This window comes from Equus caballus, chromosome 28 (genome assembly GCF_041296265.1).
Source record: "Equus caballus isolate H_3958 breed thoroughbred chromosome 28, TB-T2T, whole genome shotgun sequence".
Taxonomy (NCBI): Eukaryota; Metazoa; Chordata; class Mammalia; order Perissodactyla; family Equidae; genus Equus; species Equus caballus.
This window is the reverse complement of record NC_091711.1, coordinates 44,894,782-44,919,110: the sequence shown is the minus strand read 5'-3', so window position 1 is coordinate 44,919,110 and position 24,329 is coordinate 44,894,782. Positions and strand designations below refer to the sequence as shown.

General features: G+C 54.5%; 1 protein-coding gene across 4 annotated transcripts in view; it reads left to right on the top strand.

The window, feature by feature from the left end:
- Positions 1-22,191, top strand: part of TTLL1 (TTL family tubulin polyglutamylase complex subunit L1) — a 30,565-nt gene extending 8,374 nt beyond the window's left edge. For 3 of the 4 annotated variants that reach the window (XM_023631851.2, XM_023631852.2, XM_070254328.1), the window contains 8 exons: positions 5,960-6,168; positions 6,896-7,076; positions 7,927-8,061; positions 8,685-8,793; positions 12,345-12,488; positions 15,488-15,574; positions 17,506-17,669; positions 21,911-22,191. In XM_023631851.2, coding sequence (XP_023487619.1) covers positions 5,960-6,168; positions 6,896-7,076; positions 7,927-8,061; positions 8,685-8,793; positions 12,345-12,488; positions 15,488-15,574; positions 17,506-17,669; positions 21,911-22,040 — 1,159 coding nt within the window. In that variant the 3' untranslated portion in view covers positions 22,041-22,191. Of the gene's footprint in view, positions 1-2,402; positions 2,496-5,959; positions 6,169-6,895; positions 7,077-7,926; positions 8,062-8,684; positions 8,794-12,344; positions 12,489-15,487; positions 15,575-17,505; positions 17,670-21,910 lie in introns of all 4 variants that reach the window. The other variant, XM_023631853.2, reaches the window with a different exon arrangement.
- The last annotated feature ends 2,138 nt before the right edge of the window (positions 22,192-24,329 follow it).

Genomic DNA, 24,329 nt, shown 5'->3' with positions numbered 1-24,329 from the left:
CTGGCATTGGCTCCACCCGGCCAAGAACCTGGGAGTCTTAGACTCCTCTCCCCGCCCCGCCTCCCCCACTTCATCCGGATGAGGTCCTGGGTCCAGGCCTGGTCTGCTCCCTCCCTCGGGGTGACAGTCATAGCATCTGAAGGGGTCCCTGCCTCAGGGCAGCCTCCGCCTTCCGGCAGGGTTACCTGTCAAGACGTAAATCTGCTCGCTGCCTCTGCCATCCCAGACCCTCTGCAGCTCCTGGGCCCAGAGCGTTGCAGTGAATCTTTGGGGTGGGGCGTCTGGTGTGGGAGCACATCAGGGTCTCTGGGGGCTTTTTCACCCTGCACATCTCCCCCGCTGCCTAAGACTCACTCTCCCTGCTGCTGCCCTGAGAGATGTCCCGGCCTCTGTCCAGCCCACTCCCCCCAAGCAGCAGGCTGCACACTCTCCCCCGTTGACCTGCTGAGACCTTATTGCTTCTGCACCTCCGTACGTGCTGTGCTTTCTGCCCCCTCCCAGCCCATCCTGGGGAGACGCAGGGCATCCAGGGGCTGGGTGTCCAGGCCCTGGAGCAAGAGTCATGCTGGGTGGCACCCCCGAGCTCCTCCACCGCCGTCTGGGTGGCCGTTAGCAGAGGACTTGAGCTCTGTTTGCAAATACGCTTGTCAGAGGTCTGAGTGAGTCAGTGTAGCATGGGGCTTGGAGCAGTGCCCGGCATGGGGTGGGCACTCAGTGATGAGCGTGTGCCGTTGCCGCCCGTTGTGCACCAGCACGCGTGCTGCCTGACCCGGAAGCCGCCTGTGGCTCTCGCAGGCTCCCGGACTGCTTTATTGGGGTGCCACGCAGCACGTGCTGGGTGCCACGATTAGTGACTTCCCCGCCTGTCCCTCCTTACGTGCTCCTGTGAGCCCTTGTGAGTGAGGACCGTGCCTGGCTTGTCTCAGCAGCCCCAGTGCCCAACGCAGCCCAGCATAGCGTGGACAGCACCTAGCTTCCGTCTCCAGCAGGAGAGGAGGGAGCCCCTTGCTTTGCTCCCAGCGGCAGTTAGAGTTCCCTACGCTTGAACCACAACTGATTTCTCGCCAGGAGCAGGAATGCCGCTGGGGAGAGCGTTTATGGAGAAATCCAGCACCGGTATATGGTTTGGCGTTGAGTTTATGTTCTTACACCTCAGAGGTCAAATGAAATAATTTATCCAGATCCCTGTTTCATAAGAGCTCTGCAAGAAAAGGCTGGATAAGCAGTGTTTTGGGAGCTGGCGCGGTGGCGCAGCAGTTAAGTGTGCACGTTCCACTTTGGCGGCCTGGGGTTCGTGGGTTCGGATCCCGGGTGCGGACATGGCACCGCTTGGCAGGCCATGCTGTGGCAGGCATCCCACATATAAAATGGAGGAAGATGGGCATAGATGTTAGCTCAGGGCCAGTCCTCCTCAGCAAAAAAGAGGAGGATTGGCGGCAGATGTTAGCTCAGGGCTAATCTTCCTCAAAAGAAAAAAGACAATGTTTTGTACTTATCACTTTGCATCCCCAGCTCTGTGCCACGGGCTCAGCAGATGCTCAGTTCTGTTGGCTTCTCTGAGTAGGTGATCAGTGGTCAGCGAAGGAGTGGAGTGCTCTCTTCTTCATGCCAAATAAGAAGCATTTTGGAGCTGTTCTTTCTGCCGCTCTCTTTTTTTTTTTGGTGAGGAAGATTGGCCCTAAGCTAACATCTGTAGCAGTCTGTCTCTATTTTGTATGTGGGGTGCCTGCCACAGCATGGCTTGATGAGTGGTATGTAGGTCCTCACCCAGGATCCGAACTGGCGAACCCCGGGCCACCGAGTGGAGCATGAACTTAACCACTACACCACTGGGCTGGCCCCTGGAGCTATTCTTAACAAAAGAGAGACAATGAGAGAGGGAAGAAAAGAGCTAAGCAGTATAATAACTTTGGATAGTTGATATCTTAAGAGCTCCTGTTTTTTTTTTTTTAAAGATTTTATTTTTTTTTCCTTTTTCTCCCCAAAGCCCCCCGGTACATAGTTGTATATTCTTCGTTGTGGGTCCTTTCTAGTTGTGGCATGTGGGACCTTGCCTCAGCGTGGTTTGATGAGCAGTGCCATGTCCGTGCCCAGGATTCGAACCAACGAAACACTGGGCCGCCTGCAGCCGAGCGCGCGAACTTGGCCACGGGGCCAGCCCCAAGAGCTCCTGTTTTAAGCACTAAACGTTACTGTCAGTTCTTAAGAAATAGGTTAGGGTAAGATATTAGAAACAACTAAATGTTCACCATTTTGGGAGAGTAAATACGTAACTGATGGAGCCATTAAAATAATTGCAATGAATATACAGCAGTTCAGAAAATTGTATGACAGTAAATATGAGAAAAAGCATGTTATGAAATTGAATTTGCGTTCTGTGCAAAAATTCTGTGCGAAAACAGCCTGCATCTGGGCAGGAAGGAGAAGCAACGAGAAACGCGAGAACAATGGCTGTGCTAGAGCGGGTGGCTTCGTTGTCTGTTGCCAAATTGATGGTGAGTTTTGAACACTACAAAACTTAGGGGCGTCAAACGGCGTTTTTTATGAGTGGTTTCGTGGGTTTGGCTGGGTGGTTCTTTTGGCCTAACAAGACTTAGCTGACACTACCTGGGCTCGTGCAGGCATCTGCTGTCAGCTGGCGGGTCAGCTGGGCCCCGCTGGTCTAGGAGGCCCTCGGCTAGGACGGCAGGGGCTTCTGCCCACAGATCCCTCCCGTCCCTCCCGCCGAGGAGCCTGGGCTTGTTCTCTGGGGGTGGCAGGGTCCAAGGGGGAGGGTGGCAGCTCCCAAGGCCTTTCGGGGCCAGTCTCAGAAGTGGCCCACATCACGTCTGCCGCATTCTTTTTGGCCCAAGCAAGGCATCAGGTGCGCCCCAATTCAAGGAGAAATAGATTTCACCTCCTGGTGGGAGTGGCTACAAAATGACGTGGGATGGAAACAAGAAGGGTGGGGAATTGGGACCATCTTAGAGTCAGTCTGCCCAGTAGGTGGATGTTTATTCATTGGAAGGGTCCCTTGTTTCTTGGAGAAATGACGGTGCCAGGCCTCAGGAAGAAATACACGCACAAGGTGAGCTTGGAACACCTTGTCACACTTGAGAGCAGGGACGTTGTCGAGGACTGCTGGAGTCACCTTAATACGACTCAGGAGACGACTTGGAGGGCTCCTTCTGCCCCAGACGGGGACAGTTTGAGCTTCCGTGGGAATACTTGTAACAGATTGAAACTCATCAAATATGTCTGAATCTGTGAGTTCATAAAAATGCAACAAAACAAAACAAAACCCACTCACAATTTGTGGCACGTTAAAATGGCCACAAAGTTTTAAACACTACTCCCCTGTAGAAATGGAGTCTTTGTCCCCTCCCCTTGAATTTGGGTGCCTCTGTGACTGCTTTGACCTGTGGAATATGGTGAAACTGATACGTGTGTGGCCCAGGCCTTAAGAAACTAGCAGCTTCCATCTCCTCTGTGGGAACCGTCTCCAGGAGCCCTGAGCCGCTGTGTGAGCAGCCGGACTCTCCCGGGACTGTTTGCTGTGTGTAGGCCTGTGCAGGGAGGGGCAGCTGCCCCCAGCCTTCCGGCCATGCCCACCAGGGTGCCAGAGGGGAATGAAGCCTTTTTGGACCCTCCAGACCAGCCCATCTGCCAGCTGAATGCCACCCAGTGACCTCAGTCACGCCACTTGGAGCAGAAGAACGCTCAGCCGAGCCCTTCCCAAATTCTTGACCCACAAAACCATGAGATAGAATAAAATGGTTGTCTTAAGTGGGGTAATTATTTTGTGGTAATAGGTCCCAGAACACAACGTGTCACACATCTGAGAATGGTAGGGATCAGCTCCTTATTTCAATGATAAACTGGTAAGTAAATGAAAGAATCTAGCATTTTATTCAGTCTTTCCTGTATAAACTATTTTTCGGGTTATCTAAATTGTTGATGAAGGGAAATTTCTCCTTGTAGAAATATTCCCGCTCATAAATGAAGGAGGAATGAAAAAGAATATCACCATTTTGCAACCCCTAACGAAATAAGGGTCTAGGTCTGTCAGGTGTGGGAGCCGCTGGCCACGGGCTCCTGCGTGCTTCGCTGTGCCGCTCCTGCGGGGCTGTGCCGTCCAGTGAAATGCACGCCACGTTTTGAGGACTTAGCATGAAGAAGCAAGTGTAAAGTTACACATTACTAACTTCCATATTGATTATATGTTGAAATGATAATATTTTGGACATATTGGATTAAATAAGCGCTATTAAAATTATTTTCACCTATTTTAACTTTTTTTGTTTTGATTTAATGTGGCTGCTGGGAAATTCAGAGTTACCTATGTGGCTCTCGGTTGTGGGTCGCATCATATTTCTCATCTATGACTGACCAGCTGCAGGTGCCTGCTGGTGTCAGTACACGCCGCCCAGGACGCAGCCCTGCCCAGAAATTGACCTGCAGCTCCTGCCGCCTCTGGGCCTGCCTCACAGGTTACAGGAAGTCGGGGGAGCCCAGAGCCCGGGAGAACCTACAGGACAGATGACCCAAGGTCTTCAGCAAAAAAAAGCTTAAAAAAAAAAAAGAAGAGCGGGAGAATGTGTAGATTAGAAGAGATGTGAGGGAGAACAATTAATCGGGAGTTCCGGCCTTTATTTGCACCAGCTGTAAAAAATATTTATTAGGGAAATCTGAACTCTGACTAGCATTTGATGATTTCAGGAGTTACTGCTACTTTTTTTCAGTTGTGGTAACAGTATGAAAGAGGATATCGTACAATATAAAAAGGAAGCCCAGGGGCCGGCCCCGCGGCCGAGTGGTTGAGTTCTCACGCTCTGCTGCGGTGGCCTGGGGTTTCACTGGTTCGGATCCTGAGTGTGGACATGGCACCACTCGTCAGGCCGCGCTGAGGCGGCGTCCCACATGCCACAACTAGAAGGACCTACAACTAGAATATACAACTATGTACTGGGGGGATTTGGGGAGAAAAAGCAGGGAAAAATAATAATAACAATTAAAAAAAGGAAGCCTTAACTGTTAGAGATCCTTACAGGGATTTTTTGGAAGAGATGACGCGCTGTCTGGGAATTGCTTGAGGACAAGCCAGTGCTGTGGGGAGCAGGTGGGGTACAGACACGACAGCCTGGCTGCGTGGTGACAGCTGTTGGAGTGGGGTAATGGGGTTCTGGTACACTTTTCTCTCTACTTTTGCATGTGGTTGAGCTTTTCCAAAATAGTAAAAAAAAATTAATAATAATCCCTGTCTTCTCATGACCATGGAGTGAAAAGAAGCCCTGTGGTCGGTGGGGTGGGATGGGGGTGGGGCGGGGTGGGGACTGGGGAGTGAGAGGCCACATGACGACCCGCCTTGTTTTGTGACTCTGGCTCCTTTGCTGATGCCAGCCTTCCGTCCTTCCTGCTCCTTCCCCGCCTCTGGAACTGGCGAGGAGGGATAGGTGTGGCAGGGAGACTGGCCTCCTTAGAGGATTGGAGCATTTCTCTTACAACTCCCCCTTTCCATGGGGTGCAGCCAGTTCAGCTGGCCTGTCACAGGTCTCTCTAGGAATGTGAGCTGTGGACTCAGGGCCCGGGAATGACCTTGTGATTTTGGTTTTAAGGGGTCTTTGTCCTTCCTGACTTTGGGTGCAAATACTGTGTAAATGAGTTTCCTGACTTCAGAGTCTGAAGGAGGCTGTCTTTCATTAGTTTGTTATCAACAATCAGTGGTGTCACTGATGAATAAACATTGAGCATTTACTGTGCCAGAGAGTGAAACTGTTCAGGGTACAGAATCAAAACCGCCTGTGTCTCAGAGGGTTCAGGTCACAGCCGGTCACGGGACACCATCCTGCACCAGGAGCTGGGGGAACAGGTCAGCTCTGAGGGAGCGCGCTTCCGGGTCGAGAGTCCCCTGGGCTTTGACGAGCGCTGCCACCACGTGGACATACTCTGAGCTGTCCTCTTGCTCATCCTTTTCTTTCAGGATGAGTGTGCAAACCATCCGAAATGTTTTTAGTGTCGAAACGGGCTATCGGCTCTCCGACGATCAAATAGTCAACCATTTTCCGAACCACTACGAACTGACACGGAAGGATCTGATGGTGAAGAATATTAAAAGATACAGGAAGGAGCTGGAGAAAGAAGGCAGTCCCCTGGCAGAAAAAGATGAAAATGGGAAATACCTCTATCTGGGTTTGTGCCTCTTTCACTGGCCTCAAGTTTTAAGTAAATAGTTGAGTTTTTTACGTCAGTGGCACGAGGCACCAAGATGGCGACTGTTGGCTCTGGTGGGTGGGAGTCTGTGCAAGTTGTGGCGGGCACCTCGTTCATTCCGAGTGTCTCCAGAATGGGGGGGCCTCAAGCTTGGAATCTGTTTCCATGAGTGCCTTGGGAATGTGCTGCCTGCATGTGAGGGACAGACTGTCCTCGGGGCTCAGCATGGGGGGAACACAGCCTGAGCTACGAACTGCCACAAAGGATCATTACTGTGTCTGGTGATATGCAGGGAGAAGGCTGTGTCCCTGTTCCATCGTGTCCATGTCACCAGTTCCACGGGACCGGTGACAGTCCCATCTGGACTGTCAGATAGTTTCAGAATCCCTTTACATACCTGAGAAAAATCATATAACCCACCTCTCTAGGCCTCAGTTTCCTTGTCTGATAAATGGGAATGATGATAGTGCCTAGCCGGCAGGTCGGTGTGGGGATTAGGTGGTGCCGACCTGTCAAGTGCTGAGCACAAGGGTAGGAAAGCTCCCTTGTTGTGCAGGAATTGAACGACAGAGGTCCTTTTCTGGTAGATGCTGGGTTGGGGGTCGGGGGCAGTGAAGCCGGCCCCTGAAAAGGTGGTGGCCGTGTTTTTCTGTTCATGGCCGCTGGTGGGCTGGCTCACCGTTGTCCCCTCTGCTGTCCCTTTCAGACTTTGTTCCGGTCACCTATATGCTGCCTGCCGACTACAACCTGTTCGTGGAGGAGTTCAGGAAGAGCCCCTCCAGCACCTGGATCATGAAACCTTGCGGCAAAGCCCAGGGAAAGGGCATCTTTCTGATCAACAAGCTCTCGCAGATCAAAAAGTGGTCCCGGGACAGCAAGACATCTTCGTAAGTGTGGGGAGCCACCCACCCCGTGTGCCTCCTAGCTGATAGCTTCACGCCGTCCGTCAGTCTTTGGGCCGAGGACTGGGTGGCCCTCGCTTGCTCTTAGGTGTACGTCGCTGTCGCGTGGCAGCAGGGCAAGGCCGTGTGGCTACAGTAGTGGCCCAGCTGTAGACTCTCCCCGAGGGGAGCGGCAGAGGGAAGTGGTGGTCGAGCAGCGTAAGGTCCAGGAGCCGGGAGCCTCGGGCGCCCTTTGTTCCGAAAGCTGGTGTGAGGCCCAGCCAGTCCTGGTGTTTCTGAGGCCCAGAAGCACCTGCTTAAGACCTGGGCCCAGGGTGCCTGCGTTTGAATCCCTGTCTGACACTTACTGTCTGAGTAGGTTTTGTTGTGTAGACTCTTAGATGCCTCATCTGGGTAGACTTGGGACACTAATAGCACCACCCGCATGGCGCGGGGCGCAGGTGAGGTGGGCACGGACCGAGTTAATCTGCGCGGATCACCAGTCAGCATGCACGGCCAGCAGTCGGAGCAGCGCTGGGCGCCGGTCAGGCCAAGTCTCCCCCGGGGTTTGGAGGCTGTGATCCTTGCCCTGTGAGGAGTGGCAGGTGGAGTGTGTTTACGTCAGATGGCAGGTGCTAGGCCCCGGGGGTTCAGGCCCGGGGAGCACTTCCTTGCTGGGTTCCCAGGAGCTGCTGGCTCTGTCACCAGGGTGGGGGCTCCTCCCCCCGGATGCTCCTCACCCTCGTTTTCTCCCTGATGAGCCCGCCGCTCACTTAACCCGAGGCGAGGAGCTCATCCCCAGCCGACTCAGCACCTTTGGTCTTGCATCTGATCTTGACCGTGTCTGCCGCGTCAGGTTCGTGTCCCAGTCCACCAAGGAAGCCTACGTGATCTCTCTCTACATTAACAACCCCCTACTCATCGGCGGGAGGAAGTTCGACCTGCGCCTGTACGTGCTGGTGTCCACGTACCGCCCGCTGCGCTGCTATATGTAAGAGCCCCGGAGTGCTGTTTCCTTTCCTCAGACTGTGCTGTGCCATGACCCTCGGTGCTCCCCAGCACCACGAGGGTCAGCGAAGCACTCCGCACATGGGGTGCCTGGCGCATGGTGGTGTTGAGCGGTTAACCTTGGTGCTAGCGTCACTCTTGTAAATAAAAGCAGCTCTTCTAACCTTGCCAACGTGTTCGGTGGAAGAAGCCAGACAGAGAAGGCCACACACGGTATCATTCTGTTTATGTGAAATGCCCGGAATAGGCAAATCTCTGGAGACAGGAAGTAGATTGGTGTTTGCCCGGCACTGGGGTTGGGGAGCGACTGCTGGTTGTCACCGGGTTTCTTTTGGGGGTGACCCAAATGTTGTAGAATTGATTGTGGTAATGGTGGCCCGACTCTGTGAATATACCAAAAACCGCTGAGTCGTATACTTTAGGGGGGTGAGTTATGTGGCATCTGAATGTTATCTTAATAAAGCTATTATTAAAAAATGCATTAAAAAAGTTAAAAAGCAGCTCTTTTAAAAGTTTAAAACAAAAAAAGCAGCTCTTTTTCGAGAACCAGGTGCTGGACGTTTGTGCTTCTCCCCCGGGTGTGACGGCGTCTGAATCCCCACCCAGGTACAAGCTCGGCTTCTGCCGCTTCTGCACCGTCAAGTACACGCCAAGCACCAGCGAGCTGGACAACATGTTCGTCCACCTCACCAACGTCGCCATCCAGAAACACGGGGTGAGCGTCTCCTCTCGCTGGAGCCCGAGGTCGGGGGCTGATCTTCCGGCTTTCTTTCTTCTGTGTTTGCAGAGGGCAGGGTGGGCACGGGAGTGACGGTAAAGATACTCTGGCCCTGATGAGGAGTGGGGGCTCTAGTACCGGGTGTGGTGTCCTGGGGTGGAGGTAGGGGTGTGGGTGGGGCATGTGGACAAAGAGAGCCCCACGTTCAAGTCCTGCCTTTCTAGTTCTGTGGCCTTGGGCAAGTTAATTTGACTCTCAGAGCCTCAGTTTCTCCATTTGTAGAAGGAGATAATATTGTGACCATATAGGGTTGTTGGGAGGACTACACGAGAGGACTCATGCTTCGTCATTCATTCGCTCAGCAGACCCTCACTGAGTCCCTGCTTTGGTTGCTCCCGTGCTAAGTGCTGGGGCTGCGTGATGGGCAAAGACTACCTTGGTCCCTGCGCTCGTGGGGCCTGGAGACTATGGGGGGAAGATGCTCATCAAATAATCACACTGATGATTTGTATGAGTGTGTGTAATTGCAAACTGAGATGCGTGCTGTGCAGGTAGGAATGCACATCTGGAAGAGCGTGGGATGATGGAGGGGGTCCCCTGGTCCAGGTGGTGGCAGAAGGCTTCTGTGCAGAAGTGGTACTTGAGCAGAGACCTGAAGTATGAACGGGGTTACCCAGGTGGAGGTGGGAAGGAGCGTTCTAGCGGAGAGTATGGCGGGTGCCACGGCCCTGTGGCAGGAAGGAGCATTGCAGGAGGTGGAAGAAGGTCAGGGTGGCTGGAGCCCCTAGAGCGAGGGTGGTGGAGTGAGAGGTGCCTGGAGACGCTAGCGAGGGCCAGTCCACGGGACATTTGTCGGTTCTGTGCAGGCTTTGGGGCTTTGATCTAATCCTAACTAGACAAGTTCCAAAGGTCTCATTTCTTTATGAAAGACTCTTCTATTTGGGTCTTGGTTGAATGGAGGCCTTGAGTACCATGGTCTTTGTAATAATTTGAGTAGAGAGTAAATATTGATAGAAAACAAGCTTTTCTGAGTAACCTACTGAAGGGTTTGGTCAGACCAGCCTGGACTCAGCCTCTCATCCATCACGTACCCTCTCTGTGACTTCAGCAAGTCACCCGGCCTCCCTGGCCCTCCTCGTCTGCAAACGGGAGCACTGGTGTTTACCTTGCTGGTCATGAGATGACAGTGGCTGCCATTTACTGAGGGCCACAGCTGTCTTCTGTGTGAGGCCAACCCCGGTTCACCTGCCCGTCAGGTTTTCCTGAGAGGAAACTGAGAGAGCATCATTGTCACATTTAAGGTTAGAGGAGAAAGGATGACCCAGCCCAGACTTTATTCATAAGAATCGGGAAAGTGATCCTTTAGGTTACGCAGCACGAAACTTGCCAGCTGTTTAGAGAAAGCTGAGTGGTGACGTCAGACCCTTTGTAGCCAAGTGGCATGTTGAGTGAAGTCTCGGCATGGGTGGGAAGTGGCAGTGACAGACCTTGAGTCCACCTGGTGTCCCTGAGGACAGTGCAGAGTACGTTAGCCTGCCAAGACCCTTTGACCTGGGCCGCCAGACTGACCTTGGGAGGGTTCCGTCTGATGGGGCTTCTCAGGCCACCAGTCAGCTGGGTCTGTTTCCGTCAGTAAGGAACAGAAGCCGTTTTCTAGAAATCCACCGAAGGAGCGAGCAAAAGGCGGCAGTTAAGCTTGCTGTCTCCATGTTGCGGTAGAAGAGGCAGGACTGTCCTCATTGGTCCTACTTGTAACTGCTTCTCCGTTTGCTGTGAGAAGGGGCTTACTCCGAGAAACCGAAGTTTGAACCGTGAGTGAAAGAAAGCTTCACGTGCCTCTAATTGAGAACTGCGGAAAGAGCAGGAGTCGTGTTGAAGCCTGAAATGCTGTGGAGCAGCCGACGGCTGTGGGTGCAGTCTGGGCCTGGTGGAGCGCCGCCCCACGCCCGGGGGCAGAGCCCAGGGGATGCAGCGCTGCCCTGCCCTCGGGAAGCTCAGAGGCAGCAGGGGAGGCAACAGCAGAGGACTCGGTCCTGCAGTGGGGGTGCAGCAGGGGTCGGGCGCGGCCCAGGAGGCAGGGCGGGTCCTGACTGCCGAGGGTTTCCCGGCAGCAGAGGACACGGCTTCAGCGGGCAGAGAAAGGGGTGGAAGGAGCAGGCTGCATCCCAGAATGGGCGATGTTTGCAGACTGATTTGCTAGAACGTTTTGAAATAAATCTGATAAAATAATGTTCCACAGGCCGCACAGCAGGAGATGTTTACTTGCTTTTTATACCTAAGACGGTGCGTAAGATGGTGTTTGGCCTTGGTGTATACTTTTTGTAAGTAAACATGAGCTTCTCTTGATAGTAAAGCGCACCTGTGACTGGAAAAAGGAAGGTTTCTGGGGGCAGTTAACCTGGTTTTTCCTGTAACTTCTGATGGTCCTTTGATCAGGGTTATAACCACTGAGTTATTTGAGAGTACATTTGAGGTGAACAAGCTCGAGCACCTCATCTTTTAAGGTATTTAAGTAAAAATTGATATGTAAAAGGAATTTGTCTCTGACCTTGAAAAGGTATTTTTGAAAAATATGGTTCATTTCTCTGTTTTTGTATGAAATCAGTCAGCTTTGAGTCAGTGGCGTGTGTTTGCTATTAGGCTGGTTCGTTTTAGTTCACAGTTCTCAACTTTCTACTTAGAAAATGGAATCCCAGTCCCGTAACATTCTCATACACCTCAGCATCTTCCGGCTTCTTGCCTCCGGAAGAGGCAGTGAGTGGAGGATTAATGTTCAAGGACAGAGAGGTAGAAAGAGCAGTGCACTGGTGTCACAAAACCTGGGCTCGGGTCCCAGCTCCAGCACAGCTGGGATGGAAGATGGGCAAGTGACGTGACGCCCCCCCCCCCCCCACCGCCACCGAGCCTACATCTTCTTACCTGAGGCTGGGACGTGGACCCGAGGCTGGGACGGTATGAGGGGGGTCACGTGCCTGGCACAGGGTCTCAGCTCGGCTTCTCTAGGAAGCAGACTCGGAGGCAGAGATGAGTGTGCAGGTTTATGGGGGCTCCATGCTAGGAGCACACGGGGAGGGGGACACAGCTATGGCAGAGGCCCCAGGCGACACCAGGGCCCTCTGGAGCTGGGTGGCCCTGCAGAGCCATCAGATGGAGGCAGGGGCTGATAGCCTGACATCAACCTGTCACAGGCTGTGGGCTGCCTGGGGAGGGTGCAGCCTTGGAACAGGTGGCTCCCTTTAGTCAAGGGCAGCTCCCTGAGGAGTCTTAGTTGGAAGAATGAGTGCCTGGGTCTTGAAGGAGCTCTGGGTGGCGCTCCGCAGCAGGCGCTGCAGAGTATGAATTATTAATTGTGAGAATCCGACAGAGCTGAGTATTTGAAAAACATGTACGTGTAGGAGGCCCAACCTCCCTGGGGCAGGGGCCTGTCTGCGTTGTTGCTGGGGGCCAGCCCCACAGGAGAGGCACGCGGGAAATGTTCAAGCATGAAGGGCAAGGGCTGGATTCCTCAGGGTGCATTGCCTGGGCCCCCGCCCCCTTTCCATTCCCAGGAGGACTACAACCACATCCATGGGGGCAAGTGGACAGTGAACAACCTGCGGCTCTACCTGGAGAGCACCCGTGGCAAGGAGGTGACCAGCAAGCTGTTTGACGAGATCCACTGGATCATCGTGCAGTCGCTGAAGGCCGTGGCGGTGAGTTCCAGCAGCACGAGGGGAGAGGGCCAGGAGCCCGGAGCTGAGAGCGAAGCAGAAAGCACAAAGCCGATGAGTGTTTGGGAGTTGGGGGTGCTTGTTGCTCTTTTGCTAAAAATACCTGTTTTCACGGTCTCACCTCCTCCTTGTCTGCCAGAGGCCGAGGCAGTTTCAGGAGAGAGGGCCCGGCTTCTAGCCAGGTGCTGCCCAGGGTCGCCGGGAGCTGGGCCCGCTGCGGAGAGGCAGAGCCCTCTTGACGTCCTCGTCTGCTCTTCTGTGCCCTTGACTCGATGATGCACGTTTTGGCGTGAGCTGCCGTTTTGCAGATGGACGCTCAGCTGCCCCCTTGTCTGTGGACAGTAGGGGCTGCACAGGTCCTCCCCTCCTTTTAGCCCTAGTCTCAGCTCTGTCGCCGGGCTGTAGTTTTGTCTGGTGTGTCTTACTGTTCCGAGGCAGGTGTGCATCTGTTCTCGAGGTAAAGGAAAGGCATCAGCCCTTGGGCACCAGAGTGCAGGCGCCTTCTCAGTGCTTCCTTGAGTGTTCGCCACCCAATGACTCAAGCGAAACGGAGGCTCAGGCCCTGGGGAGAGGACGTGGAGGGGCAGGCGTCGGGCCCAGGCCTGCTGAGGGGGCTCCTAACAGACAGCCCCCGGGCAGGACCTGAGGACACATGGCCTGGGCCCAGACAGTCAGTGACACGTCCCCGTGGAGTGTGTGTGTGTGTGTGTGTGGGGGGGGGGTGCTTCCCATTCTTTTAACAAAGGTGCTTTCTCAAACTTCAAAAACTTAAAGAATCACCACCAAGGCGAAACAAAAAACCAAGGCCGGACTGCCATGGGTGTCCCCCACACTCGGAGCTGAGGGCCGTGACAAAAGCTTCACTCCACAGAGTCAGAAATGTGTGATATTGTTGCTCAGGAGTAAGTGTGATGTGGGTTTGGCGGCGTGGAGATGCAAGTGAAAATATTTACATGAAACCCTCTCAGTGGCAGCTAAAGGCCCTCCTCCCAGTTCCACCTTTGGAAACGCCCACTTAAACTGATTCCCCCGTATGTGTGTGGAAAGCTTTGTGGAATCAGCTGTGTAAAGAAAATTACAGACAGAGGGAGGTGCCACTTCTGGCGGCGTCTTGACTTTCCTGTGTCTCGAGTTGAGGCTCTTCCCCTTTCACAGAGTGCCCCGTCAGCTCTGCATGCTTTCGTTCCCAGGGAGGATTTGAAGGGAAAAACCCCAGGATCTAGTTAATCCAGTTAACTGGACATACGGCTTAGGGGCTGCATTTCATGTGTCTGACCCCACAGAGGCCACCTGTGCCTCGATGGCTTGTGGGGGTCTCGGTGGGGAGTGAGCAAGGCGTTCTGGGCTCAGGTGAGATTTCAAGCTGGGCCTCGCCATGTGCCGACTGGCGACTTTGCACCAGAGCCTCTACTCTCGGCTTCTCAGCGGCCTCCTCTGTGGCTTGGGGATCTTGATGCCCGTGTCACAGGGTGGTTGTGTGAACACGCTGTGCAGAGGTTAGCTGAAGGTGGGAGAGGTAAATGCCGGCGTCTGTCGACACGTGATCCTGGGCATCTTCGTGCCTGGTCGACCCAGCTCTTCCCCCCTTCCTGGCCCGCTTTAGTTTGCCCTGTGTTGGCAGAGCTTTGAGAAATCTTCGGCTATTTAATCAAGAAAAGCTGTGTTCTGGCCCCAGCTCTCGCCTGTCGCACGGCTGGGTCCTCTGGCAGGTGCCTCTGAACATCTGTCTCCTCCTGGACCTCAGCCTCCGGGGCTGAGAAGCTGCTGGATTTCTAGGGCTCCGAGGGTATTGGGAGCAGAAATTTATTTATTTAGTTTTTATTCACTTAGCAAATATTCAGGCACCCTGTTTCTACCAGGCCTTCCGAGAATCTAGGGGAGAGGCGGGCAGGGGAGCAGGTGCCTGCAGCCACGCGTGGGGTGGGCTGGAGCGGGACGGGAGGGTGCTCCACGTGGGAGGGCCCGGGCCCAGAACACGGGGCAGGATGGGGGAGCAGGGAGCCAGAGGGCTGGGGCCGGTGGAGTTTGGGGTGACAGAATGGTTAGCGACCTCCTGAGCAGCAGAGGCTTCCTGGGAGAGTGTCATGTGTGCGCTGGCTGGGGTTGGGACACCAGGCTTTTAGTGAGAGTGCGATTCCATAAACCACGTGATGAAACAGCGCCCCAACCCCGGTCTGGTTTCCCCCCTCAGGGAGTGAGAGGGCTGGACTGGGCCAGCTCCCCTTAGGAGTTTCCAGCTCTACATCCAGTGTTTTAAGTAGAGTCCGCATGCCGCTGGCACATAAGAACGCCTCACTGTCGTGTCTGTGTCGTCCCTCACTGTGGGGTGCACAAGAATCCTGGGAGCATTGGAACTGCTGCTTGCTGGGCCTCTCCCGCAGGTTTTAATCAGGCAGCCTGGGTAGGCCCGGGAATCTGCATTGTAAGCAAGTGGCTGGTGGGTTTATGCACTTAGAGAACAGTTTATGAAATGGAATTGAAAATTTAAAAGAAAATACAAACATTTTATGTAAAGGGATTGACTCTGTCACAGAGAACAGAGGTTCATAATCTGGCAGCCCACGTGCCAAGGGCCTGAGAAGGGACCAGCAGCCTGGCGGACGGGTGTGCATTTATGATGAGGCTGCACAGCCCCTCACCTCCAGGTCCCAGGCTGGGGGCTGGACTCTGTCCACCCGAGGACAGTCCCGTGCTGATGAAGACATTCACGGCTGGTCATCCAGCCCCTGATGCATGAGGGCTGGAGACCCAGTGGCGCTTCGTCAGTGCCCTTTCCAGGACCGAGGAGCTTCCCCTGAGCCCTGGAAGAGGCACAGAGGAAGGAAGGGAGGAAGTGTTGGGCTGGAGGTTGGCAGCCACTGGTCCTAAAAGCGAGATGCAGCCTGTCCCAACCGTGAGGGGGTCCCGCTGCTATAACATCCTGTGTGTCAGAGACATTGGTCTCGGCTGGGCTGCATGACCGCGGGTCCCTCTCTCCGCAGCCGGTGATGAACAACGACAAGCACTGCTTCGAGTGCTACGGCTACGACATCATCATAGACGACAAGCTGAAGCCCTGGCTGATTGAGGTAACGTCCCCACCGCCCTCCTGCTGCCCCGCCCTGCTGCCGCTCCGCAGGCCCCCTGTCCTCTGGCCGGGCGGCAGGGCTGGGGCAGAGGAGTTTCTGAAATGTGACCCAGACAGACGTTCAGGTTTAACAGTTGGCTGATGGTTCAAAAATGAGCACCCTCCCCGGCTCTCACCTCTGGTGAGCCCAGCCCCCAGAGCAGGAGCCGTCTCCCTCTCCCACAGAGGATGCCCCGGGGCTCCAGGGTGCTTCCGGCGAGTCTGTGCCCCAGAGCCCCTGCCCTGCTCTCCTGGGGGATATTGTTCCCACTCAGGAAAGGGGCTCACAGACCCAGAACCCCTTGGGAAGCGGTGGCACACTGTCCAGAGATAAGGGACGTTATCTTCTTTGGATGAAGGTAGAGTTTGGAAGTGGATTCATCTACCTGTTTCAAGGCATAGATGGAATGTAGTGGTGGCTGTTCTAGAAACAGCCAGGTGTCCTTTCCTGGCGACAAGCCACATGACACTGCCTCAGTGACAGTGGGCGCCGCCACACCCGTCTGAGGCCCGGCCGCGGAGCCCCCCGTAGGGGTCACACTGCCTTGCTCTGCAGCCAGGAGGAGAACTCAGGCTCTGTGGGGCCACAGGGTCGGGCTGGCTGTGGGGATGAAGGCCGGTTTGGCCGGTTCGCCTCCCTGCGTGTGCCTCTGAGCACCGTCTTCTGACCACGCTCACGCAGAGGTGCACGGCTCGGGCTCTTTAGCTTGGTCCCAGTTCAAGAAGGGAAAGCTGGGTCTCAAGAGCAGCTCGTAGTGAGAGGTCCCTTGTACAGAAGGTCACTGGGAACCCCTTCAGGAAACTCTGGGGAGCCAGCTTGTCAGAGAGCGAGCTGTGCTCTGTCACAGTGTTTTCCAGGTTACTGACGTGTCGTCCTGCCGGAGGTGTGGGTGCAGGGCGTAGGCAGGTACACATATAGAGGGCGACCCACAGATGGCTATAGAAGATTCTTGTTTTCTTTTCTTCCATCTTAAAGAGAGTGATTTGAATGGAAGCCAAGCTTTCCTTGGTGAGCTAGGGCCTTAATTGTGAGCAATGGTTCTCACGTCGTAACAGATCTTATTTTAGCAGATTCGTGATAGGAATTTCGGTGTCATGATATACTGCACTGGTAATTTCAAGGGCACCTGAGGTCCACACAGCCCTGTCACTGTTCACATTAGAGACCCTGCTGGCAGCATACAGCCTGGCTGTTTGGGAGAAAGCTGGGCGGCGTGCACACTGGCTGCCTGCTCTCCCACGGCCTAGAGAACGGCTCAGCACAGTCCGTCACCGGTGCCCGAAACAGAGAAAACAGGAGCTGCCCTGGGGCCTGCGGGGCTCTCCACGGGGTACATGTCTACGTTTTAACATGTGGATTTGGGTGACATCACTCAGCTCCTCTGGGGCCTTAGGAGACTAACTTCCCACTTATTGGATGGGTTCCTCATTTGGGTCAGAATATTGCTTTCTTGGTGAGGTATTACTGTCTTGGCCAAAAAGGGGCCCATTACCTTTTCCTTCAGCCCCACGGTGCTGCCAGGTCAGGGGCATTTGGTTCCCTGATTCCAGCAAAGCTCTGGGCAGCTTGTGGTCCTTAGGACAGAGCTGCTCACCCAGGTGGACACTGAAATTATGTTTGTGATGTACGTTGACCTGGGATTATTGTTTGTGTGATGACTGATTGGAGATCCTAATCCTAATCCTGTCTTTAAATATTGTTTATATTTCCTCTAAGAGCTCGTAAATGTAGATCACACAATGCTTGCTGAAGGTATTAAATATTAACGAACAGTTTGAATTGACAGCTCCACCCAGAGTACGTGGGAGGCAGCATTTTCTCCCGCAGTGCATGTTTTCCCTCCAACGGAATACGTGTCCCAAGTGAAGGATGTGGTGTCTTTCCTCTCATAGGTTAATGCGTCCCCATCCCTCACCTCCAGCACCGCCAACGATCGGATCCTCAAGTACAACCTGATTAACGACACCCTCAATATTGCGGTCCCCAATGGCGAAATTCCAGACTGTAAATGGAACAAGTCACCCCCAAAGGAAGTTCTTGGCAATTATGAAATTCTGTAAGTGTGTGTGTGGCTGTGCTGTTGTCCTTGTGTGTTTCAGATTGGGGGTACCAAGGCCCAACGTGGATTTTTCTGGCTATATGCGGACTCTCCTTATTTGAGCAGAGTATTTCATTTATTCATGATGTTATGGGACAGATTGTGTTGCAGCAGGAAAGCGTTTGGGCGCTAAACCAGGCCTTTGTCTCGTCTTCTGCTATGTTAATGTAAATGTTAGGAAGCACTCTCTCCGTGCCAGGCCCAGGCGAAGGCGCAGCAGGAGAGGTACATGACTTCTCTTCACCCACACTGCCTGCTTCTGTAAAAGTAAAGATGTGCGTTTCACTTAACAGTTTAAAAAAACAAAGGGCAGAGTAGTGAACTTCGCACACACAGATCCCAGGCTCACAGCTGTAGGTGCTGCTGGCCTGGGGACTGGAGCTTCAGAGCCCACACTTGGCCTCCTCACCCGCCTCTGCTGTGTGCGGTGTTGATGCACGGGGAGGGTGGGAGGTGAATTCCCAAGGGAAGCGTGCACCGCCTCCATGCAGCACTTGGGGCCTCCAAGGGCCTTGGCTGTGAACTTCAAGTGCCACCAGCCAGCATGGTTGATTGTTTTCTCCAGCCACGTCCAGCTGCGCGGGCTGGGCACAGAGTAGGCAGAGGGGTGGAAGTGACCGGGGCTGGGGGCTGCCAGGCAGGGAGGAAGGCAAGAGAGAAGGGCGGGGAGGGAGAGAGAGGGCAGAGGCGACTGCAGGTCCCAGCCGGCGAGGGTTGTTGGGGTCGGGTACTAGGGAACGAGCGGGGAAGAGAAGGGCAGAGGCCAGAGTGAGGTTTGCGCTCGAGGCGACACAGGGGTGCGGTCCCTGAACATGACACAGCCAGGTGCTGTGGGAATGGGGCTGAGCTGGGGTGGAGGCCAAGGTCATTGGGGCATATAGGGCAATAGGTCAGGGAATTGGGGGTCTCGTCTGTTTGGTCATCGCTGTTACTGGCAACAGTGAGCCAGGAGCCTGAGTCTTAAGGAATTAGGGGCAGTGACCTGAGGATTAGAGGTGGCCTACAAGGCAGGGTAAGCGTGGTGGATTCTGCTGACCTGGGCTGGGCAAAAGCTGAGAGGTTTTGGAGAGAGGCCCCTCCAGGCCTAGGGGCATGATGGGTGGAGAGAAAACAGCCCACTCGAGGGGCTGCAGGGGAAGCAGCGTCTTCAGGGAGAGACGGGTTTCAGAGCAGGAGGGTGACGATGTGGGGGACGTGGGCAGTGCTGACAGTGGACGGAGAGTTCCGAGTGTGCAGAGGAAGTCTGGGGGCAGGGTCAGATGGGGGCATGTCCAGAGCCTCTCGGGGTTGGCAGTATGGGAGGTGCAGGGTGACATGAGGGTGACGGATGTCACCTGTGATGAAGGACCTCATGGGCTCAGTCCTGATGGCCCATCATATGGATGGGCTGTGTGTGTGGAGGAGGGCTGGGGGGCTCTGCGGAGAGGGAGTCCTGCCAGGAGCATGAGTGTCCCGGGGGGCTCTTCATCCAGCCAGGGTGGCAGGGAGGCTGGACTGCTAGGCCTGCGTGGGGCCCTTTGCCCGTCAGCCAGGGCCTCCTTGAGGGAACGGGGCAGACACTCCATTTCCAGTTCAAGATGCAGAGGTCAGAAGCCTCACAACGTTCAGTTGAAGAACACAAAGGTGACCCCCATGCCCCAAATCCACTCGGCCACCCTCTCCCCACTCCTGTAAGTGAGGAGGGCTCCAGTGCCGAGCTGAGAGTTGCTGAGTGCTTCCTTTTAAAACTTGCTCCTGGGGGGCCGGCTCGTGGCCGAGGGGTTAGGTTCGCGCGCTACGCTTTGGCGGCCCAGGGTTTTGCCGGTTCGGATCCTGGGCGCAGACATGGCACTGCTCGTCAGCCGTGCTGAGGTGGCATCCCGCATAGCAGAGCCAGAAGGATCTACAACCAGAATATACAACTGTGTACTGGGGGGCTTTGGGGAGAAGAAGTAAAAAAAACATTGGCAACAGATGTTAGCTCAGGTGCCAATCTTAAAAAAAAACCCCTCGCTCCCCCAGTGCTTCCAGTTACCTCACAGTCAGGAGGCCCGTTTTGACTTCCAGCTGTGGCCTCTGGCAGCAGTGGGTCGTGGCGCGCTGCCCTGTCCCCCTGCGTGCTGGACACTCCGTGTGCTGCTGAGCGCCCACCGCAGCCCCTCGGTGCACGGCAGGAAGCCAGGGTGCGAGTTAACTTGCCCAAGATCACGCTGCTGGCACTGGCCCCCAGATATAGGTGCTCTTGCTGCTGCCCGAGCTGGCCTCGGACCCACAGGCCTAGCTCTCTGTGCCTGCCCCCCAGGGCCCAGCTCTGAAGGTGCTGGCTGTACGTGTACAGCCTTCCAAAGAGTCCTGTTCCGAACCCTGACGGCCGTGGATTCTGCCTGTCAGATCCCGGGAGAAAAGCCTGCTGGACTCCGAAGGGCCCTGAGAAGAGCTGTCCTGTCTCTGGTTCACCTCCACGTTAGCTCCATCAGTGGCCAGACCGTCCCTGGGAACAGCCCATCCCAATGCCACCCGCTTGCCAAATGCTCATTTCTGTCTGTTGTGTTTTTAAGCTGCACAGACCAGCACGAATGCTCAGTCAACCTGTATGTGGTTCTTCCCTCCACTCATTCAGCAGATTCTTAGCCACAGCCACCCCCCAAGCGAGGTGCTGGCAGCAGCTGTGCACCTGAGGGGGGAGTTGCCCCAGCCCTTCTGTCAGCGATGCAGACACGCGACAGGCAGTGGAGTGATGACATGTGCATGGGGAGTCCGGGGGCTCTGGCAGTCCCTGGAGGAGGGGAGGGGATGGGGGGCTTCCTGGGAGGACCCCCCACAGGCAGAACCTGCAGTGTCCCTGAGGAGTCCTCCGTCCGGCGTCGCATCTCCTTAGGGAGATGTGTTGTCGCCTCAACATGCCCTCCTCCTCCTTCCCCCCATCCCCGCCCCCCTCCTCTCGTGGAGGGAAGCCCTGTAGTGTCTGCCACATGGTGACAGCCAGCCGGCCGGCGCCTCCCTCCCCTTGCCTTCCAGTCCCCTGTCTGCCACCAGAAGCACAAGGCAGAGAATATGTTCTTCAGCCTCCGAAGTTTCTAACCCACGCCACACTCAACCCGCAGATTCCGATTCTGGGAATGAGCCTGTAACAGAAACAGACACCCTTTCCCAGAAGTCGGCAAAGTTCAGCTGATGCAACGTGACTGAGCATCTTAGTGCCCATTGCGTCTGATATAAATGTCAGTGTGAGGAGGGTCCTCAGTTGGCGCGTGGCCAGCAAGTGACACCTCTGAACGCGCTTCAGTAGGAACGGACACACTTTTCACACTCCTCCCATCTGCAGCGCGCAGAGTTCTGGATTAGGAATCCCAAATCCTGGGTTTTAATCCCTCCTCTGCCACCGCCAGCTGTGTGAGCTTAGGACACTGAGTAAACCTCTCTGAGATCCAGTTTGCTCAGATCAGAAGGGGTTGGTCGTGATGCCCGCTGCTCTGAGTCAGGAGGATGATGCGAAGTCACTGAGGGTTTGGAGCCTGCATGGTGCCAGGGCCTGCAACAGAGTGTGTGGCATTTCACCACCCTCTTGGGACCTGTAGGAGGGGCCCCACTGCCTTGAGAAAGGCCAGGATGTTCCCAGATGCCATAACCAACCCGTCAGGGCGCCGAGGTTCCAGCCCAGTTCTTGCCGATGCAGAAGCCCAGGCTCTTTCCACACAGGCCTGATGCATAGGTCAGTGGGAGGGGCAGGTGGTCACGGCTGCTGGAGGCTGGCACAGGCCTGCCTTGTGAGTGAGCTGCTTCGCCTCCCCGGGCCTGGCCCCCTCCTGGGCAGGTCACTCAGGCCCCACTCCCTGTCTGAAATAGGCTTAGTCATACCTGCCCGCAGATGCTGTGTTAGTATTTCCAGACATCAGTCCTCTCCCTCAACAGCCTGGTGTCTCATTCGTGTTTCCTTTGGGGTCTTAGCCATATTCCATCTGGTGGCTTGCATAAAATGTCAACTCCAGGGCCTGGGGACTGTCCACATAACAATGTAACAAGGTTGTACTCATATGCTCTGTGGCCTGGGGTGGTGTTTGGTGGGCTGCCAAGGCCACGTGGTGGACAGGCAGGCTGGAGGCGTGTAGAGTGGGGGCCAGGCTGCTTCTCTGGGTGACGTGGGGTTTGTCACGCCGCAGCCCAGTGGCCGTGCTTGGCACTGCTGCTGCAGAATCCTGGGGACGTTGCTCTGTTTCTAGGTACGACGAAGAGCTGGCGCAGGGTGACGGGGCTGACCGAGAGCTGAGAAGTCGTCCGGGCCAGTCGCTAGGACCCAAAGGGGGCCGATCGAGAGACTCGGGAAGAACCGTCCTCACAACCTGGAAGTGACCTCCAGCGAGAGCAGAAGACTCCACCTGGGCCCCTGCCGAAACCTCTCACGCACCCGGGCCCTTGCTGCAGACCTGTTTTGAAATTTCCCTTTTCTAGAGCTTTTTCCTTTAAGCCCTGTAAATAATAAAGGACTTCTTTGGAAGGTGAAGGAGTCTATTCCTGGGAACAAACTGCCTATTTCTCCTTTACTCACAGACTCAGGATACTCCTGAGACCAGACTGGGGATGTTTCCAAGCAATTCTGGGATCCCCAGCTGGTGCTGGTGTCCTACGAGTCTGACTCTCTTCCTGGAGAGGGCATCAGAGCCCCAGGTTAAGGGCTCAGTCCCGCGAGACTGCCCCCACTCCCACCGCTTCAGACGCCAATCACAAGTCCAGCTTGTCCCCTGTGCTTCTGACCTACCTGCTGTGACCCAGGGGTTCCCACGTCCCCTCCTGGACTCCCTCCTTCCTCGGGTTCGATTAATTTGCCGGAGTGGCTCACAGAACTCAGAGAGATGTTTTACTTCCAGATGACCAGTTTATTATAAAAGGATGTAACCCGGGAACAGCCAGACGGAAGAGATGCACAGGGCAGGATGTGGGGTAAGGGCCACAGGGCTTCCCATGCCTGCTCTGGCTGCACCAGCCTCCCAGCACCTCCACAGGTCAGCAACCTGAATTCCTCTCTGAATTCCCTGGATGGGGGATCTCTGTGGAGGCACCGTCACACAGGTGTGATCGATGAAATCATTGGCCATTGGTGACTGAGTCGGCCTCCAGCCCGTCTCCCCTCCCTGGAGGTTGGAGGTGGGGCTGAGGGTCCCAGCCCTCTCATCACATGGTTGGTTCCCCTGGGAACCAGCCCCCATCCCAGCTATCCTGGAGCTCCAGCCACACCTGTCATTCTTTAGCACAAACTGGCGGGTTGAAAGGGGGTTGTTATGAGTAACAAAAGACATCCATTTCACCTTAATGCTCTGGAGATATTTCAGGACCTGAGAACAAAACTAAGTATTATAGCAAAAAGATGTTCCTGTAGCTCCTAGCAAGGAAATTACAAGGGTTTTAGGAACCAGAAACAGGGCTGAAGACTGCATATATCCTATTATAAATCACAATATCACCATCTATTTCATTAGAGCTGAAAGAACTGATTCCACTGATGTATAAACTAGCTCTCGGGACCAGCCTGGTGGTGCAGTGGTTAGGTTTGCATGCTCTGCTTCAGTAGCCCGGGGTTCAGGGGTTCAGATCCTGGACATGGACCTACACACCACTCATCAAGCCGTGCTGTGGTGGCGTCCCACATACAAAGAAAAAAAAATAGAGGAAGATTGGCACAGATGTTTGCTCAGGGACATTCTTCCTCAAGCAAAAAGAGGAAGATTGGCAACAGATGTTAGCTCAGGACCAATCTTCCTCACCAAAAAAGAAAATTATAAAGCTAGCCCTCTTGACAGAAAGTGATAGCTTCAGTGTGTGATTTAGTTTAAGGTAAGGTATTCACATTTTTTAAATTTTGCACCAAATCAAAACCAAAACCAAAACCCGAATATCTTACAGAATCATGCTGTTGTGAGAAAGCAAGACATTTGATCTGACCGCGATTTTGGTTTCATTCCTTTTGACTATGATTTTGAGGAAAGCGGGCATCTTGCAGGGTCCTCGGTATTTATCTTTGCAGAGGCCTTTGTCTAGGTGCTGTAGAGAGAGACGGTCTCTGTCTCCTCGGTTTTGTAGGTGAGTCTGTCTGCCAGATGAGCCCAGACAGTTCCCACCGCGTGGCTTACGTGACGTCAGCACCTGGGTGGCCGCAGACGCAGAGGTAAGCTGCTGGCAGCCGTCAGCGGGGACGAGCTCTTGATGTGGTGTGTTTACTTGAAGCCACCCTGGTTACTGGTGACTTACGAAAAACATGGGGAAACCAGGTTGGTTCGTCAGATGACTGATGTACCTGAATAACCCCTGAGACGGGGTGTTGCTCGTAGTAAGAGCCTTTTACTGATGTTCACCTTTGACACCTGTTTACTGATGCTTCCTACGCTGTCTTGAATTTATCTGTCAAACTGCACGCCTCTTTTTCGTTCTGATATAAGTAACAGGATTTTGTTTGCACAGTATTGCGCTGAGGACCTAGAAAGTAGGCAGAGGTCTTTGGTGTAGCTGTGCGTGAACGAGGGTCAAGTTTACATGCCATATCGTGCGTTCCCTTTAAGCCTGAAATTGCTGCACCTTAGCGATCTGATTTGAGTGTGCATTTGCGCCTTCCTTGATGGGTGGGTTTAATGCTGTTGATGGCGGCTG